The sequence below is a fragment of the Thunnus maccoyii genome, chromosome 1, assembly GCF_910596095.1.
Source record: "Thunnus maccoyii chromosome 1, fThuMac1.1, whole genome shotgun sequence".
Classification (NCBI taxonomy): Eukaryota; Metazoa; Chordata; class Actinopteri; order Scombriformes; family Scombridae; genus Thunnus; species Thunnus maccoyii.
In genome coordinates, this window is record NC_056533.1 from 24,195,135 (window position 1) to 24,213,182 (window position 18,048).

The 18,048-nt window shown below is 39.0% G+C and overlaps 1 protein-coding gene across 3 annotated transcripts; it reads left to right on the forward strand.

Annotated features, from left to right (window-relative positions):
- The first annotated feature begins 878 nt into the window (after positions 1 to 878).
- gas2b (growth arrest-specific 2b) lies at positions 879 to 16,916 on the forward strand. Of its 3 annotated transcripts, none has more exons than XM_042407129.1 (9): positions 879 to 974; positions 1,584 to 1,757; positions 5,153 to 5,389; positions 6,373 to 6,482; positions 7,180 to 7,321; positions 9,078 to 9,141; positions 10,116 to 10,686; positions 10,790 to 10,897; positions 16,210 to 16,916. In XM_042407129.1, the coding sequence occupies exons 3-9, from the start codon at positions 5,182 to 5,184 to the stop codon at positions 16,411 to 16,413; spliced, it is 1,407 nt and encodes a 468-aa protein (XP_042263063.1). In that variant the 5' UTR covers positions 879 to 974; positions 1,584 to 1,757; positions 5,153 to 5,181; the 3' UTR covers positions 16,414 to 16,916. The 3 variants fall into 3 exon arrangements, with proteins under 3 accessions (XP_042263063.1, XP_042263212.1, XP_042263140.1); XM_042407206.1 differs by lacking the exon at positions 879 to 974 and adding an exon at positions 1,410 to 1,426; XM_042407278.1 differs by lacking the exon at positions 879 to 974 and having other exon boundaries at positions 1,380 to 1,804.
- The last annotated feature ends 1,132 nt before the right edge of the window (positions 16,917 to 18,048 follow it).

Below are 18,048 nucleotides of genomic sequence, written 5' to 3' on the forward strand. Positions count from 1 at the left end.
ATATTGGGGTTAGCTTGTGGCTGCCTACCTGATTGATTGAGGCCCTGAAGCTGCTTTACAAAATAATTTGTAGAAAGTGTAATTAACAGTCACACCATATCAAAATATTAATGAGCAAAAACGAGCAGGAGAGATGTAAATACAGATAAACACTAATTTCATCTCAATCTGATGTAACAAGGCGGTTCTGAAAGTGTTTACGTCTTTATTTTTGTGTTTGGAGTAAATGCTGCCTGTGAAAGTGTTGTAGTTTGATGAAAAAAAATTAGTTAGTATTAGTAGTTAAACAGGTAAGCAGATAGGAAATGGAGCTGGACAGCAGCAAAAACAGTCTCATTACTTTGTCTGGATAATTTGTACATTATTTACCACTAGAGAGTTCCTATCACAGAGCACAGAGTGAAGCTAAACTTCTTTACTCAGTTGAATGAAAACTAACATACAGTAATTCCAGGCAGTAGTATGTATGTATATGCATGAAGCAGGATATCAGCTGCTCCACATAGGAAACTAGCCTAACTGTGCAGTACTGGTACATTTAATTAAAGATATTAATTACTTAGCATAGCTAGTAAGTATAAATATTATACTATATGTTTTAATTAGTGTATAATCTCCTGAAAATAAGAATCATCATGTTTTTGTTTAGAATGAGCCCTTTATATCTACATAGGGAGCAGGTCCTCTTCCATGGAGGCCGCCATGTTGCAGCGCCATGTGTAGAATTTAGTGGCATCTAGTGGTGAGGTTGCAGATTGCAACAAACTGAATACACCTCCCCCTCACCCTCTCCTTCCAAGCTTGTAGGAGAACTTGAGGTGACCATGACATGCAAAAGGCCCTCTCTAGAGCCAGTGTTTGGTTTGTCCATTCTGGGCTACTGTAAAAACATGGTGGTCCAACATGGTGGCCTCAATGGAAGGACCCGCTCCTTATGTAGATATAAAGGAAAACACAGGGATTCTTATTTTCAGGTGATTATACACTAATTAAAACATACCAGAATATTATATTATATATAATATATATATAATATTATATTCCATTTCTGCCAAGTCTGTTCTGCTAGATGCCACTAACTAACAAATTTCCTAAACAATGTGCCCAATATGCACTTTAATGCATTTTAATCCCTACATTAAGAACCTTTGTGATCCAGTCATACCCATTTAGATCTATGAGTGTCAATAATAATTAAAAAAGGTCCTCATTTTTACCCACACACGCCACTGTAGTGAAGATAGACTAGTGTAATGACCAGATTTATGATATGTGCTAACATTTCATCAAGTATGACGTCACTGTGGTTCCTATCGTCCTTTTCATTGGAATTGAGTTGCTAGGAAACCAAAATTATGCTACATCCGGTTAGCTGATGACATCAGCAGTCACGGCAAAGGGAAGCAAACTTAAACTTGGGATGACTGTGAGGGTTTTATTGGCAAGTTTGCTCAGAATATGTAAAGTTAATAAAGTTTTCTACCAAAACTTTGTGCACACGTGCGTGAAACGTGTGAACAAACCGCTGGGATTATGATTGTTTCTTCTTTTTCTTTTTCTTTTTTTCAATCTGTCATCTTCAGTACTTCGTGTAAGATGACACCCCACTGTTGCAGGCGTGTACAGGAGAGTTTGTTTTAACTCCCTCTGTTACACTGTTGTGCATTTACATGTGAGGAACCGGAGGCGCGTTCAACATCTGGCCGTGACTGTGTGTGAATGAATGAGAGGAAAGTAAAGACGGGAGTAAAGACACTGTGAGTAAAAGAGAAACTTCTGCAGAATCTAGCTGAAGTTACTATTTGTAAGTACCTGTAATTTACATTATGCAGCACTGCATGATACATATTTACAATAAAAGTTGATATTGTTGCTATATGTGGACGACGACGATGATGATGGAAAAAACAACAACACTGAAAGCTATCATGAAATTGTATCTCCGTTTGTAATATTGATTATTTCAGTGTTTCTACAACAGTCTTTTCATTATGTATAGTGTTTGAAAGTAGGTCAGTAACCGTAAATACACTTTTTTTGTTATGAATATTAAACGTTATTATCTTTGTATTTATGACAGGAGGGAAAGTCATTTAAGAATTCAAACTTAGACGTTTAAAATATCCAAAATCTGATCAGCTTGAAGTTGGTCAGTTTATGTATTTTATATTGGGATCTAGCAGTCAATAGTGTGTGTTTTGCCTACTAAATGTTACATCACAACCATAAAAGATGAAAATATATGTTTGTAAGTTTTTAAAGTGAGTTTTTCAGTAAGGTGCTCTGTATATCGATATCTTTAGTGTCTGAACTCACTCACTGAATAGCCTGCTTTGAGGTGCTCAGTGTTTATTTGATTTTTACCCTAAAACAGTCAATGGAAGATTAAAAAAAAAAAAAATCTCAGTGCCAAACTTTTATATTATTGTGTTTTACTGAAGCTGGACGGCGACTCTTTACTTTTCAGGGTGCATAAACAGCAGCAGGCGATAGACCTTTCCATCCTGTGTTGATATGAGGTTTATTTAGACTGGGAGCAGCTGAAGCAAAGCCATGGGCTGAGAGCACAGCTATAGCTGAAACCTATATCTCACCTACACCAGTTATATCCATTCATTACCTGTTATTCATTCACTAGTTTTACATTACATCCTTTAAGCTGTTACGATCCTACAACAGACACCTGAGACAGATCAGTGACTCAAAGCTGATGTAGAAAGCTTGAAGTTATTAATCTTGATATTTTCTGAATGGTTTATTCAAACAGTTGACACAGAGAATGGATGCTGAACATACTTTGAAGACAAAAACAGAATACACAAGGGTGAAAAGCCTACAGGTTACAGTAACAGCAGACTTACTGAAATGTGTTTGTGGAACACAGGTTTCTGACCAAAGTCATGATTATTTCAGAGACAAATGTGGTTAGACTCATTTTCTAAAGTAAACATGACAAACTTGTTTGTCACATAAGGAAGCAGGAGTTTTTTAACTAGTTGTGGAGCCAGTTATTTATAGGACACAGGCTTTCATTCTCTGGAGAAATCATTATTAGCCATACAAAAAACCACATACAAATCACATGCAAATCACTCTTTCATCTTACACGCAGTACATGTTCAGGAATTTAAGCCACTGCTTCAGCTCAGATCCCTCATTTTGTGCACATTTTTCAGCTTTCAGCTTCGGCTGGTGTGTAATTGTAACTGTTTCCCCCTAACAGACGGTTAGACTGTGAAGATGATCGCTTTTATTGAGAACACAATTAAAGGCTGTAAAATACCACCAAAGCACATCTTACTTAGAAATATTAAAGGTTGCGCAAACTAAATGAGGTGGAATAGAAACATGGATACATGCATGGGCCTGTGAGTGTGTGTGTGTGTGTGTGTGTGTGTGTGTGTGTGGCGTGTTTACAGACATGGACCCTCAGCTCTGCAGGAGTATAAAGGCTGCTAGTGTCTTAGAGCTAGGCCAGTGGGTGACCTTTGCCTTCTCTTCCCAGCAGAGCCATCCTGTAGCAGAGGTGTGAATATTGCACCTGGATGTTTTGTTAGAGACAGAGGCTCTCATGCCCTGCTGGTCAACCTGTAAACCGGCCTCAAACTTGGCAGGCAGACTCCTTCCCATATACTTCGTCTGTCCTGAGTCTGCATGATGTGTTCACAAAAGACCCTTTTCACCACGTTCACTCCTGACCATATGTCCACAACATCCTCACATTTATCCCTGTGTGTCATTCATTTGAGCTTGCATACCTGTACTACATGCACGTACTGTGTGTACAGAATTCACTGCTGTTTGCTCCCATTTGCCCTACTTACTGTGTTACTTTGTCATCAACTTTTTGCTGATGTAAGACAACTTTACGACAAACTGCACTTGAACTTGTAATGATGCTCTGCACCACCAATCTATAGGTACTTTAAGGCAAAAACGCAGGTGGTAAACACTATAAAGAAGCTCAAAAAGCCAGATGTGATGCTGCCTGTCTGGGTCTCAAACATCTGCCCTCCAGGTGTGCTTCCACCTTATTATTCTGCTCAAGATAAAGTCTCTGATGATTGTGTTTTTACTTCACTGAAACTTTAAAGACGGTCATCTAGCACAAACCTGTCTGCTGTATATGAGTAGACCCACTGACCCAGTGCATGTGTTGTTGTCTTAATTCCAGCTGATTGGCAGTGAGTATTACTGGCAGTCAGAGCATGTCTCTGCATGGGGCTGAGCTTTATGATGGAGACTGCTCTGAGAACAGGACAAATGAGCCATGCAGCAGAACCAGGAGACTGGCTCAGGGTTGTAGCTGTACACCTTATTAAACCTCAGCCCGCAGTCAGTCAGTTTAATCTCTTTGATTAATGATTGTGTGTATTTCTCAGTTGTGAGGTCTATGCATGGAAGCCTTTGTGTGTAAAATTAGTTTCAACATGTATTGTTGTTTTTGTATGTGTGCAGGACGGCTCTGGTTTCACTCCAAGGAACCCTTCGCACTGTACTCCCAAAACCATTATGTTTTAATTATTTATTGCCTAATTTTTTGCCTAAGGTGATCAGCCCTTTTTTTTCCAACCAGTAACTCATTACATTGCATTTCTACAGTACAAAAAGCCTATCCCTCCCAATGTAACTGGGAATTAAAAGACAAATTTGTAAATTTTTTGTTGCTTTATTTCATTTTTGTTTATTTCAATTTCTATTATTTTTCTTCGCTCCCACCTGTATATGTTGACACTGTTGGTGGAGAGCACTCCGATATTTACATATAAAGAACATTTGTTGTTTCAATTTTGTATGTTCTATGTCTTAATGTTGTATTTTGCAAAAATGCAGTGAAAAACAAACTTGCATACTGTCGTCATGTCAAATTTATTTATATAGCACATTTCATATGGCAAGCGTAAACTCAATGTGCTTAAAAACAAGTAAAGATCATACATAACAAATATATTACATTAAGATTACATATATAAAACAATATAAAACAAATTACACAAGCATGGAAAACCTAGATAACCATAGCTGGCATCTCCACTACCTTAAAATCTCCTGGACTTAGAGACAAATGCAAAAATGTCAAAACCAAATCGTGACAAGAGCATGATCTATCTAAAACGAACTAAACAAATATTTCTATTTTTTGTTGCAACAGGGTCCTTCAAAGACAACCGGAGCTGAAGTATGAACACTGAAGTGGAAGTGATGAACATCAGTGTTGAAAGTCCCCTGACAGGGTTGGGGATGAATTGTGTTCTTGGCCAAAAGTACAGACACTCTGGTCCAGGCCTCACCAGTCCTCAGGAGTACAACCAGTGGCTTCCCTACCGCCATGACGCCAGCCTGCTGCCCATGAAAGAAGACCTGGCTTTCTGGCTCAACACCCTCTTGGGTGAGACAGTCGTCCTATAACTCAAAAACTAAAACTGAAAACTGGAATCACTTCTTTACTTTCACAAAACACCCACTATTGTGTTTTGAACTTGTGCCTCAAAATTATCAGAAAGAATGTGAATTCTAAGTTTAAGTGTAACACATGACACTTTGAACACATGAACTGGGCCTTTTGTTTTAAAAAATAGGTGAAACAGCTGCATTCACATTAAACCCAGAGACACATTAACCTACTTATTATCCCAAATCCTTGAAATACCTCTCCATGAAGGGTCCTGTGCTAGAGGAAGGGGATGTTTCTTCCCACTTTACTGCATTGTGAGGGAAAACATAAAGGCTCTGCACATGCCACAACCTGTTGAAGGGAGTCTTGAAAGTGACAAGACTCCAACATGATGAGTTTCTGACTGTTTCAAGTTTTTACTACCAAAAAAAAAAAAGTCAAAACAGCTTGTGGGCTGGGGGGTGTGATAGGTTTGGAGAAAAGGGATCAAGTTAGTACCAATTTGGATGTGTTAGGAGCAATTTAATAAACCTGAATAAACCTTTAACTCTCTGGAGTTCAGAGAGTTAAAAAGCAGCTGATAATTGGTTTAAAAATTAATACAGGAAAAGTCCGGGTGAACTGGAGTATTAAAAAAAACCTTTAAACCTCAATCTGTAGTTCCAGTGTTGTGATGATGAGACTTCTGATAATCAAAAGCTCTTTTCCATTTTCACCATATTTTTCCTCTTTATTATCTATTACTATATTCAGAGATTTCATTGCCTTATGAGAACCTTTCTTCTTCTTCTTTCTTTTTCTTCAGCGACAAAACCAACCTGATCTACAGGAAAATATTGCAACATCAGGATGAAATTATCTTCAAACTGATCTACTCCTTTGGGAATTTGTCTGATAAGATCTGCTAAAAGTGCAAACCTTAAGTTATACAGATAACTTGCTGTATATAATTTAGAGTACCTGTGTGTCATTCTCAGGTGAGGACCTCACAGCTGATAGTCTGATGGAGAGGTTGGATAACGGCGTTCTCCTCTGCCAGCTGGCACAGCTGCTCCAGGAGAAGATGATCCACGTCAACAACGGCAAGGTGCTGCGACACAAACACATGCACGCAACTGCAGTAACACACAACCACACACTCATTTCCATTCAACAAAAAAAACAATAAGAACAGTGAACTAATGAATTCAAACACATTTTACCAACATACCAAATTAATCTGCACTTTTATTCTGCTGTGTACTGACTTTTCAAACCTGTAGAAGCCATAATAAGGCAGATGAGTTGAAATTAAGCTGCACACAGGATCTGATGATAATGTAAGTTGCGTCTCAACAGATTTTTGGTTTGGCCCAGTTCTCGAGAATCTGTGAACTGCAGGATAAATGCTTGATAGAAATATGCTCACATAAAATGTAATAAAACCCACAGAACCTGAAGGAGGATTAGATCACAAAACCAGGTCAGGTCTGTGGTCGGCACTGGCAGTAACTTGTATGTTTCATAGAACTGAGCCTCACCCTGTTACCGTAGGTTATGTTTTGACAAGATCCTGATTTGTCCTCTGTACACACAGAGAAATTGGCAAAAGGGACGAGAAGGAGGAAATGTCGTGTATCCACCACTGTATTCATATTCAAACACTGTTTATCACACACAGGTTGACTGTTTTTACCACGTGAACCAGCATTAATCGAAATAAGAGATGTTTCCTCTTCCTTCTGTGTGTCTGTTTGTATATGTGTTTGTGTGTATGTGTGTGTGTGTGTTGAATATGAGTACAGCCCTTCATAAGAAGAGTTATCCAGTGGCGAGCTGATGCAACTTCTGGATCATTTTTCGCCAGAGACAACACTGCCAACTTTCTCTACTGGTGTCGAAAGATTGGCGTTGATGAGGCTTACCTTTTTGAGTCAGAGGATTTGGGTGAGTTTAGACCGGAGACTGCACTGTTAAGGACTGTTATCTTACGAATAAAGGCCAGAAGTCAATAATGACACGCACATGTGGTTTGTTATTAATTAAATTAAAATCTTAAACATAGAAATCAAATAGCAAGAACTGTATTGTGTATTGTTGTGTGAGAACATTATTTCTCTTATATTTCCTCTATAATCATCCCATTCAACTACTCCAGCACTGTTAGTGACAAATTATCCTCTTCATCTCCTCTTGTTTTTCACTTCTGACCCTCTGGCAAAGTCTAAGTAGATGTGATAAAGCATAATATGAAATCTCACATTGTTGGGCTTATTTCTCAAAAATGATTGATTATGCATCATTTCTTATACATACAAAATAATCTAATATACAAAAATAACAACATTTATTATTAATGCTTGGAGCTGGTAATTAGTGTCAAATATGTGATGTTTATATAGTTCACTTTACTTCAAAATCAAGTACTGAAACTGGTGATTTGCATGCTGTCATACCTCCAAAACTCTAATAACTCAATAACAATCAGAATTAGGGCTGCAACAAACAGTTATTTTCATTATTGATTAATCTGTGGATTTTTTTCTCAATTAATTATTTTGTCAATAAAATGTCAGAAAACAGTAAAAAAAAGGCCTATTATAATTTCTTAAAGCCCAAGATGATGTCTTGTTTTATCTGATCCAAAGATATTCAGTTTATGATCATGTATGACACATAAAAGTATCAAATTATCACATCTGAGAAGCTGCAACCAGCAAATGCTTGGCATTTTTCCTTAAGTAATTACTAAAATGATTATTCGATTCGATTATTAATGATCGTGCTGAGTCAGACTCCTTGTATCATTTCTCATTAATACCTGTTGTACGTATGATGTTCTGTGTGCCTGAGAAGACAGCTTGCAGTTAACATGCTACCTTGGTTCTGTAACATCTGTAATACACTTCTCTATGAACATCTTCTCACTTGGGCATGTCTATGCATGGCAGCAGATGCGTGAGAGTGATAATGTGCAGGTTAATCCTCACCAACAATAAGTCCCCCCCCCCCCTGCAGGCAGTCTAACCTACTTCACTTGACTAATTGAGTGACGTGGAGAGTAAAGTTGCTGTGCTTTGACAGGCTTCACTTTACTGCCTCAGTGACATGACATGAAGGTACATATGTTTATTCTCTTTTCTCCTGTTTCCTTTTCTTGCTGCAGCCATGATGTAATGATGGATATCAAATACAGGTGAATGAGGATAAAACACCCATTAGTGATAGTGACATCATCTGATTATTACTTTTTATGTTGTTTGTCTTTAAGCTACGCTCTCTCTTGCTCAAGTTTGTGTGCCACATATTGTAGTTTTACATACTTTTATGCATGCTTAACCAACCCACATCTTCACAAATGAACTAACCAGGATGTTTCTGGTCCAAACAGAGTGCACAGGGCCCCCTTTTTAATGTATAGATAGTGGACTGGAGGCAGGAGAAGAAGCTTTCATGCCCTCATGCCCTCAGCTGCACATCCAAAGCCCACAGGAATTCCAGCTCCTCTTCAAAGATAGAGATGCACAATAGAGACGGAGTACCTACTGAAATAATCCCTCTCTGTTCAGACTGCAGCTCGTGTTTTCTTTTGACACAGATGGGAGTTTTATCTCCGGAAATATCTTTCCTTTCAGAGAGTGACTTTTTATTTTCTATCCCTCCACCCCTCTCTGTTTGTGCTTTATACATGTGCTGTATGAAGTCCTCCACAAGCAACCTCGGGAGGTGTGCCTTTGCCTGATGGACCTGGGGCGGATTGCAGCCAGGTAACTAGAAAAGATCTGTCCCACCCAAGGCAGGTTCTCAAAAATAAATCAAAGCTGACTCACCTTGAGAAGAAAACTGCTGCACTTTTCTCAGAGGGTTGACATTTTACAATGCAATCATCATGTTAAAGAAAGTGTCTTTCATCTGCTGATTAAGACAAACTACTTAATGGCCAGAGATGCAACATGCTTAAACATTTAGCCAAATACAGAACAGTTAAGCAGCAGTTTTCTACTCCAGTGGTTCAGTGATTGTTTTCTATTACGTAGCCCCACGGCCCCTACAGATGAACTCAAGTTCCCCTTCACTGACACCACCCATGTTCCAAATGTGTTCATTTGAATACATTTTAAACTTGATGTTGTTTAATGCTGTTAATTGTATAAAAGTTCATATTGTTAAAAAATGTTCATTCAATTGAACTGCCAATGTTGGTTTGGCCAAATTTACATGCCACTAACACCTGAAGAGGCAGCTCGATGATTTGACTATTTATCCATTACTTATTATTTCAACTGTTTATCCATTAATTACTTTTCTAACTATTTCAGCTGTTTATTCACAATTTTTAGTTAACTTTGGATTTTACTTTTAGCTAGCAACTGTTTCAAAACTGTTTATTATTTACCATTACCATTATTTTTAGCTAACTATTTCAACCATTTATTCATTACTTTTAGCTTACTATTTCAAAACTGTTTATCCATTATTATTAGCTAACTATTTAACTGTTATTTCATTTTTCTTTTAGCGAACTATTTGAACCAAGCCAAGGTATTCAGTACTTTTAGCCAATGCTAATTGTTTTGATTTCCCTGCTCGTTTGCTAACTAACTAGCTAGTTTTCACCTTGTTTTCACCTTGAGGTACTTCACAATCAACATACCCCCTGGTAACTGCAGAACCCCTGGTTGGGAATCAATATCGTACTACAATTGCTGATATATTTTTATCATACCCGTCCCTCTCTCAGGTATGGAGTGGAGCCTCCAGGGCTAGTGAAGTTGGAGAGAGAAATAGAAAGGGAGGAGGCAGGGTGCTTATCTCCATCATCCCCCCTACCCCTCTCTTTTTTTGCTCTTCCGTCGCTGTGTTCACCATCACAATCATTCCTGCCTCCGGCCCCCTCTCCTCCTCCACCTCCTCCTCCTCCTCCTCCTCCTCCACCAGCACCCCTCACTCCAAGCACAACCTGTCTGTCTGAACCCCTTACTGCCTCCCTCGCCTCTGATCTTCCATCAGCCACAACAAACCCAGTGCCTACATGTTTATCCCCTCCCCAGCCCTCCCTCTCAGCCTCTAACTCCTGCACAACCACAACGTCAACACAAACACCTTTGTTTTCTTCATCCTGCACCACTAACACATCTGCATCAACTCCACTGTCAGCACCTTCCACTCCCAAAGTCTCCTCCACCACATTAACCAACCACACTCCCAAAGCTACACCTCCCACCCCCTCTCAACCTGCAGCTCTGACCCGTCACTCCAGCAAATCCACAAGACGAAAGAGCACAGGCACCAACAGCATTTTGGATGATATTGTACGTACTTTATCTCCAGTGAAATTAATCATAGTTAAGTTTTCCAGTGTTAAAGGTGTATACTGTATGTTTGTACTCCCTCTCTCTGTCTAACCTGTTTCAGGTGAGAAACATTATTGAAAATCCACCTTGCAGCTGTCCCACCAGATTCCCCGTCGAAAAGCAGCCTAAAGGCTGTTACCGTGTCGGTGATAAAGTTCTGTATATACGGGTGAGTAATGTATGTTCTAGCTTAACTCGTCTCCTATAAATTACATTTATGTAATATGCAACAGCAACATAATAAGGAAACATTGTGTATTAATGTATCTGCCAAGCAAAATATACTGAATGTATTTGCAAATTGTTCACTGACAGCGTATCTAATTTAATTTTCCTACAATTTCCGCTCGTAGCAACTAAAGCATGATTAACTTGTTTATGGTTCTTTTTGGGCACTCAAAGCACTTAGTTAAGGTTAAGGAATGATTGTGGTCTTGGTTCAGTATTAAAGTCTCTTTCACTGTGGACTTGAGGCATGAGACAGGACAAGTTTACTGTATTAACATTCAGCTGAAACCATGAAAATATAGTGCCGTCTACACTGGAAAAATCATCACAGGCGAACATAAATCAGGCAGCAATTATGTTTCCCATAAAAAAGACATTTTGCAAAATAAATTGGTAGTATATGAACATAATTTCTAAGAAGACAGAGTTAGTTCCCACCTCCTCCACCAGTTTCAAAAAGGTAGAAAAATGAGTAAATTAAAGCTACAGTAATTAAAAGTAAAATTAATGTAGAACTAATGTGTGCAATTATAACTGGATACTGGATTATAAACCAGATCTTATGGTTCACCCAATGAGGATGCATCGTATACAGAAGATGCTATAACACATGATATGAAGCCTTCAGGTTTATAATCAACAATTGAGTCAGCAACAAGTACAGTACGTCAGAGCGACTGATTTTCAATCATTTGGGATGGAGACGTTGGAGCCTTTCAGCTTCCCTGAGTCGTGCACCACCCGTATACCTCCGTACAAAGGCTCGAGGAATGGCCTTCTGGGAGGCAGGGTTGCTTGGCAACCAATGGTCAGGATAAGACCGAGTTGACAATGATTTTATTCAGTACACAGACCTTCAGCAAAGAGTTCAGACCTGAAGGAAAAACAAACACGTCTCTTTCAGGTTGATTTTGCAAAGATATGGCCACGGTGCGCAGTTCAAATGGCAGCCCACTCGGGAGTCCATGTCCATCCAGGTGGGGAGGGTTATGCATTTAAGCGGAGGGATTTACTGCAGTGTCTGTCTGTATCCATAAAAAAATGTAATGGCTTCAATGTATGTTTAGTCCACATACAGTATAATTCACTCAGTATTAAGCCGGAATACATTTATTTCAGTTACAGTGTGTAAGGTTTATTGTATAAATCTATAAAAACATGCTGTAAAACTGAAAATAATATATCTTTCAACACTGTAGTATTAGGAAAAGACTCACTTTTGGAGCTGAAATGCTCTCTGTGAAATCATCTTGACACAGATTGAGTGAATATGATCTCACAGTTTGCAACTTCCTACATTAAACACAGAGGTGTATCACAGCTTCGGTGGCTAATTGGTCACTTGTTGAAACCCATTTAATGCTTTGTTAATCTTATTGAAAACCCCATTGACCTAACACTCTCTCAACTGGTAATCAATGCTGTCAGTGTCAGTTTCCTCACAACAGAGTTACAGCTACATTTTGACTGGCTGACAGACAACATAGTTTTCACTCCCCCTTCAAGTCAGAGAACACCTGTTTTTCCGCAGCAGACCTGCCAGCAACACGGGAGCACATTTCTGAACACCACATCAAACAAAACTGAAGCAATAAAGATGCGATAACCAGAGTGAGTTATTGCTTAATGGCAGAGTCCACAGAATACATAATATTAAGCAAATTAAATGTAGAGGAAAAGATTTTATATTTCAATATTTCAAGGATGTATTTTCCTAAAGTATATCTACTGTTGACCCTTTGTGCTCACTTTCTCTGTGCAGCCTTGCAAAGATGATACCGTAACCGTGTACATCTGTCAGTTTTCAGCCGTAATTACTAGTTTGTAGACACTACTTGCACTGCTCCCTTTCCTTTTCTCCCAGCCGCTGACAACACAAACACCTTGTCTGTGTGAATAGAGCGCTGCAGCCCATCGACCCTGACTCCATCCATTACCTTGAAGCTCACAGCTGCCTGCACGTGTGGAGGGAAACACGCCATAAACCTCAATTACCATATACCATGATAACCCCCGTGCTGCTCCTAGGAGAGTACGCCATTCAATGCGTGCAGACCTTTTTAAAGAGCAGATACTATTGATTACCGAGACAGTCATTAGCGAGGGGTTTAATCAGACAGCTTGTTAATGAGCGGCTGAGCATGACTGCCTCTCCTCACGTGTAAACTTTCTACCCCCCCCTCTCTATTCCCTCTGGAGACTATTCAATCACGGTGGCCCTGAAGTGCTCCGCCATTCTTTGGTGTTAAAATAGAGGAAGGCTTTTCTTTCTTCTCTTTCTTCTTTCTTCTCAATTAGGCTCTCCTTCAGCTTTGTAGCAGGGACACTGTCTGACTGTGTCATTGGGAGGAAAGATATTCAGACACCTCACAATATCAGGCCACAGCTATTCTTTGTTTATCATGTTATCTACATAAAAGATAAGCCTAAAAAATAAAAAGAAGACATCTTGCTTTTGAGCTCCATTTGTAGCTGAGCAAAATCACCAAAATGAGGATGGTGACTTTTTTTTCCACGCATTCAGTTGAGCACTTTGGCAGAAAAACTCTTCATCATCCTCCCAACTCAAGTGTCCTTGAGCAAGATATTGATTCCATAGAAGCTCAAAGGTCTTTGACGTAGTTGACTCTGACCTCTGACCTTACTGGGGAGGTAGCAACAATACTACACATAAGTGACTGTTACTAACTTTCAATCATTTGTTAATCAGCTGATGTTCGAGAGGGTGGATGTGATTTTAATCATTAGGCTGAAACCTCTGTAAAGTATTAATGAACAAGACGAAGAGTACAACCATGCTAGCTGCTCTTTGAGGATGTACTTACACAAAGTGGCGCTTTGGGCTAAATGCTTACATCAGCATGTTTAGCAAGTGTTTCTACTATGTTCGCCATCTTAGTTTAGCGTTTTAGCATGCTAACATTTGCTAATAACCTCATGGTGGCACTGGAGGAAAACTCAGGGGATCACCAAAGTAATCGGGGTAAATCACATGGGGAACCTGAACGTTCATAAGGAAAGAGTGGAAATTCATCCAAGAGTTGAGATATTTCAGTCTGGACCAAAGTGGTGGACTAACAAACTGAATTATCATCCCTGCCACACAGCTACTAAAAATCTTGATCCTCATCCTTTAAAATAAATCAAGTCAATTTTATATATATAGCCCAAAATTAAGAATTTGGCTTAACGGTCTTTAGAATCTGTACAACATACGGATTCATCTATCTTTATCCTTATACCTTTAATTCAGTAATGAAAAACTCCACACAAAAAAAACAGGCAAGAAAAAGGTTTTAAAAACAGAATATTTACTGTAACGTTCAGAAATTGATGTTTTTCCACAGACTAATAAAGTGATGTGAGGGGATCAAAGAGAACATGATGTAGCGTATACAGCGCATGTGCCTACATCAGGTCATATACTATATCCTGTAATGCTGCTGGGTTTGTTTCTTTACTGTATATTTTGGAAAAGCTCACTGTACTTAAAAAAAAAAAAAAAAAAATCAAAAGCAGCGGAAATGGCTAAAGCCTGACTCCTACTGGTGGCTGTTTAAATGACTCCTCGTCCCTGGGTACACTCATGCATCTTTCAGTAGGAAAGGAGAGAAGGAATCAATGGAGCTGCCAGGGAGGACACAGGGGAATCCAGACGGTGGTTTATGGGATGCAGACGTAGCACACTTTGTATGGAGACCTGTAGGGGGGGAGGGGCTGGTTGTAGAGACAGAAATAAAGCAGTCTGTCTGAAAAAGGGAGCTTGTGTAGAATATCACAGTCCAGGAAGATGCAAGTCGGTTTTTTTACTAAATGATCAGTATGATATCTGAGTTGGACCCACATGTTTCTACTTTAAAATTGCTCTTATGTTTAAAATAGTGGATAGTGAATTCAGTCATGGTTGAATGAAATCAAATATAAAAACAGAGACCTGAGAACAAGAAACATTAATGGTCAAGCAAACCAACACATATATAAATCTAGATAACAAGTGACAGATTAACAGAATTAAGCAATTTAATTTAAACATTACAGTTAATACTTACAACATTTGTGCTAACTTGTATAAAAAAGAGAAAAAGGGGACAGTAAATATTGAAAAAAAAAAATCCTGTTGAATTACATCTAGATTATGTCATAACATATTAATTTCCTTGGAAAGCACAGTTAGGATAATGACTGAATTTTTGAGAATGAAGACCCGTCAAAGTTACATTCACTCTACATCTGACAGGAAAATGGTTTATTTAGGATGTCAGACTTGACCTCTGTCAACCTCAACATTTTAATCTGCAGGCTGACAGCTGAGACAGACCACGTCTGGGCTTTCTACCATGGCTGCTTGTGTCGCCTGCCCTGTGTGTGTGTGTGTGTGTGTGTCTGTGTGTCTGTGTGTGTCTGTGCGTGCATGTGCCATTGATTTTTCATCTCATACCTGTGACACACATCTCCCTACATAAGAGGAGCATATCTGCTTGTTTTATCACATTCTTAATGGCTCCTTAATGAAGGGTTTATTGGCGATAAGGCAAGAGGGGGGTGGGCCAGTGCTGACAGGACAATGAATGGCTTTGCAAGGCCTCCTGGGAATGTTAATGTCTACTGGGAGTTGCGGTTCTGCACTGAACTCATCTCAATCTCTCCTTTCATTTTTTTTTTTTCTGGCTTTATATTGTGGCAGTTGTTGCCATGGCAGCAGTTGGTTTTCAGCTGTAAGGACGGCTGTCTGTGAAGGATGTGTTGATTCAGATACAACTGACCTCTACTTTACTGTTGTCAGATAGACTGGATATACAGTTGTTATTTAATTTAAAATAGTGCTTATTAGGTGGTTTGTGTGTGGATGCGTGTGGGTGTGCCTTTGTGCGTCACTACGTGTGTGTGCGCACGCATGCTCATGTGTGGATTAGTCCTCGGTGTGTGCTCAGCTGGTGCCACGAGGTGTTGTTTCATTTGGTTTAATGAGATTTTGACAAAGCTATCCGAGAGATCATTTGCCTTTCATAGCCAGAGCTACACATGCAGGAGAAGCTTGTACATATTAGATTGGTGTGTGTGTGTGTGTGTGTGTGTGTGTGTGTGTGTGTGTGTGTGTGTGTGTATGGAAGGGGAGGGGGGTTGCTCTCCTCAGCACTGCTTTTCATATAATTGAGAATTCATAAACATCCTGGCAATAAGTCAGCCAGAAAATGTATGCACACTTTATTTTCCAGCATTCCCTACTCGACTTTTTCATGTCACCTTGTGCAGATGCTGAATGAGCGTCACGTGATGGTTCGCGTAGGTGGAGGCTGGGAGACCTTCATAAGTTACCTGCAGAAACATGACCCCTGCAGAGGACCAGTTGGCAGGTCTGAGGTCAGGGTCTGTCGAGACAAAGCGAAGCCGCCCAGTTTGAACATCTCACCTGACAGCTACATGGTGGTCGGCGCCCATTACCGTGGCAAGAAGTAGACTCACTTTTGTTTCTGGCTCTGGGCAGCAGCAGTGAACACTCACTCAATTAAACTAAACTATACAAGGTCACTGATTTAACATGTACTTCAAATCCATTTTATCTCAAGTTTAAGAGCAAATCAGATTTTTTTTTATTTAAAAGCTGAGATATCACTCTGGATATTACCTGCCTGCTGCCTGAACGAATCATACAACAACCTGTCAGTGAAGCTATAGATTACAGTTTTGTGTAGTACACAATCATGTCTTTTGAGTTAAATTATACTATTTCATTTGTCCTCTTATAGTAGTGTTAGTAAAGATAGGTCTATGTGTTCATGTATCACAGTAGTTTGAATTTGCATGTTTGAGCTTTTGTATTTTGAATGATCAAGTCTTATAGTGGCAAACTGAGTAGTGCTGTTTTAAAGATTTTACATGTATGCAGTAATGTTTCTTTATTTTACTGGATAAAATCTGTTTGGATTTCTGTTTAAAATAAAGTTTATTGTTTCAACAAACTGTTTGAGAGCAAATCTATCTTAAATTACAGCGTCTAATATTTTGTTTACATCATAATTTGTCATTTATATTTTATTCTGTAATACATGATAGATGCAAAAACCACTTGTATTTCCTATTCCTTATTCACTTGTACATTATAGGCTTGTAGCAGCACGTTTATCACCTCAGTCCTAAAAAGGCAAAGACACATAACATCAAATCCTCCCTCTAGATGGCACCATGTCCTAAGTGACAAAAGGCCAAGCCTCGCCTCCAAGCCTCTCTGGAGGAGGGTGCTCCTCACACTGCTGTTATAATCATAATTCTCAAGTCTTGTAAATATTCATCTTGGACTGGACATATGCAGTCCACAAACTACCTCATCCCCACAGGTACAAAAACACACACATTTGCTTCATCAGCCAGGTAAGGAGAGTCACAGATTAAAATTTTCAAGCTTTAAAAAAAGGAACATTAGTGGAGAGAGAGAAATGTCCAAGAGGAAACTTGTGAATTCTGGGGAAAAAAATGCAAACACTGAAAGTCAAAACTAGTAATTACATATTTTATTTCAGTAAAATAAATTAATTAAAAATGGACACAAGTTTTAATATTGAAAGAAACTAACTGTAATGAGATCATGCAAGACTGTAATGTCTTTTTAGTCCCCACACAACTTCTGCAGTGGATTGAACCAGTATAAATGACTTGTAGAAAATAATAGCTGTGCTACTGAAACAAGTGCCACTTTAAATGGTGGCATTTTCACAGGGCATCTCTCATTGCACAGAGTACATTGCTAAGTTCCTCATGAAACACAGGAAGTTGCCATTTGAGAGAGATTTTACAACAATTTTAAATACATCGTTACACTGTGCTGACTCCATCCTTTCACTAATACAGTATTATTCTTTTTTTTAAATCTTGCTACTGTGTGCTACTCTTTTGTATTGAACCTCGACCCAATCATAACAAAATCTTTGTTTTAATATCCAGACATTGTAATGTAACTACTATTTGAGATATAGGGCTGCAAATAAATTACTACTTTACTTTTTGACAGAGTCCTGCATATGTGCAGTAGTTGCACACCAGTACTGGAAAAGTCCAATTTTCCCACCAAGAATACACAAAAAAGTTAATTGTGTG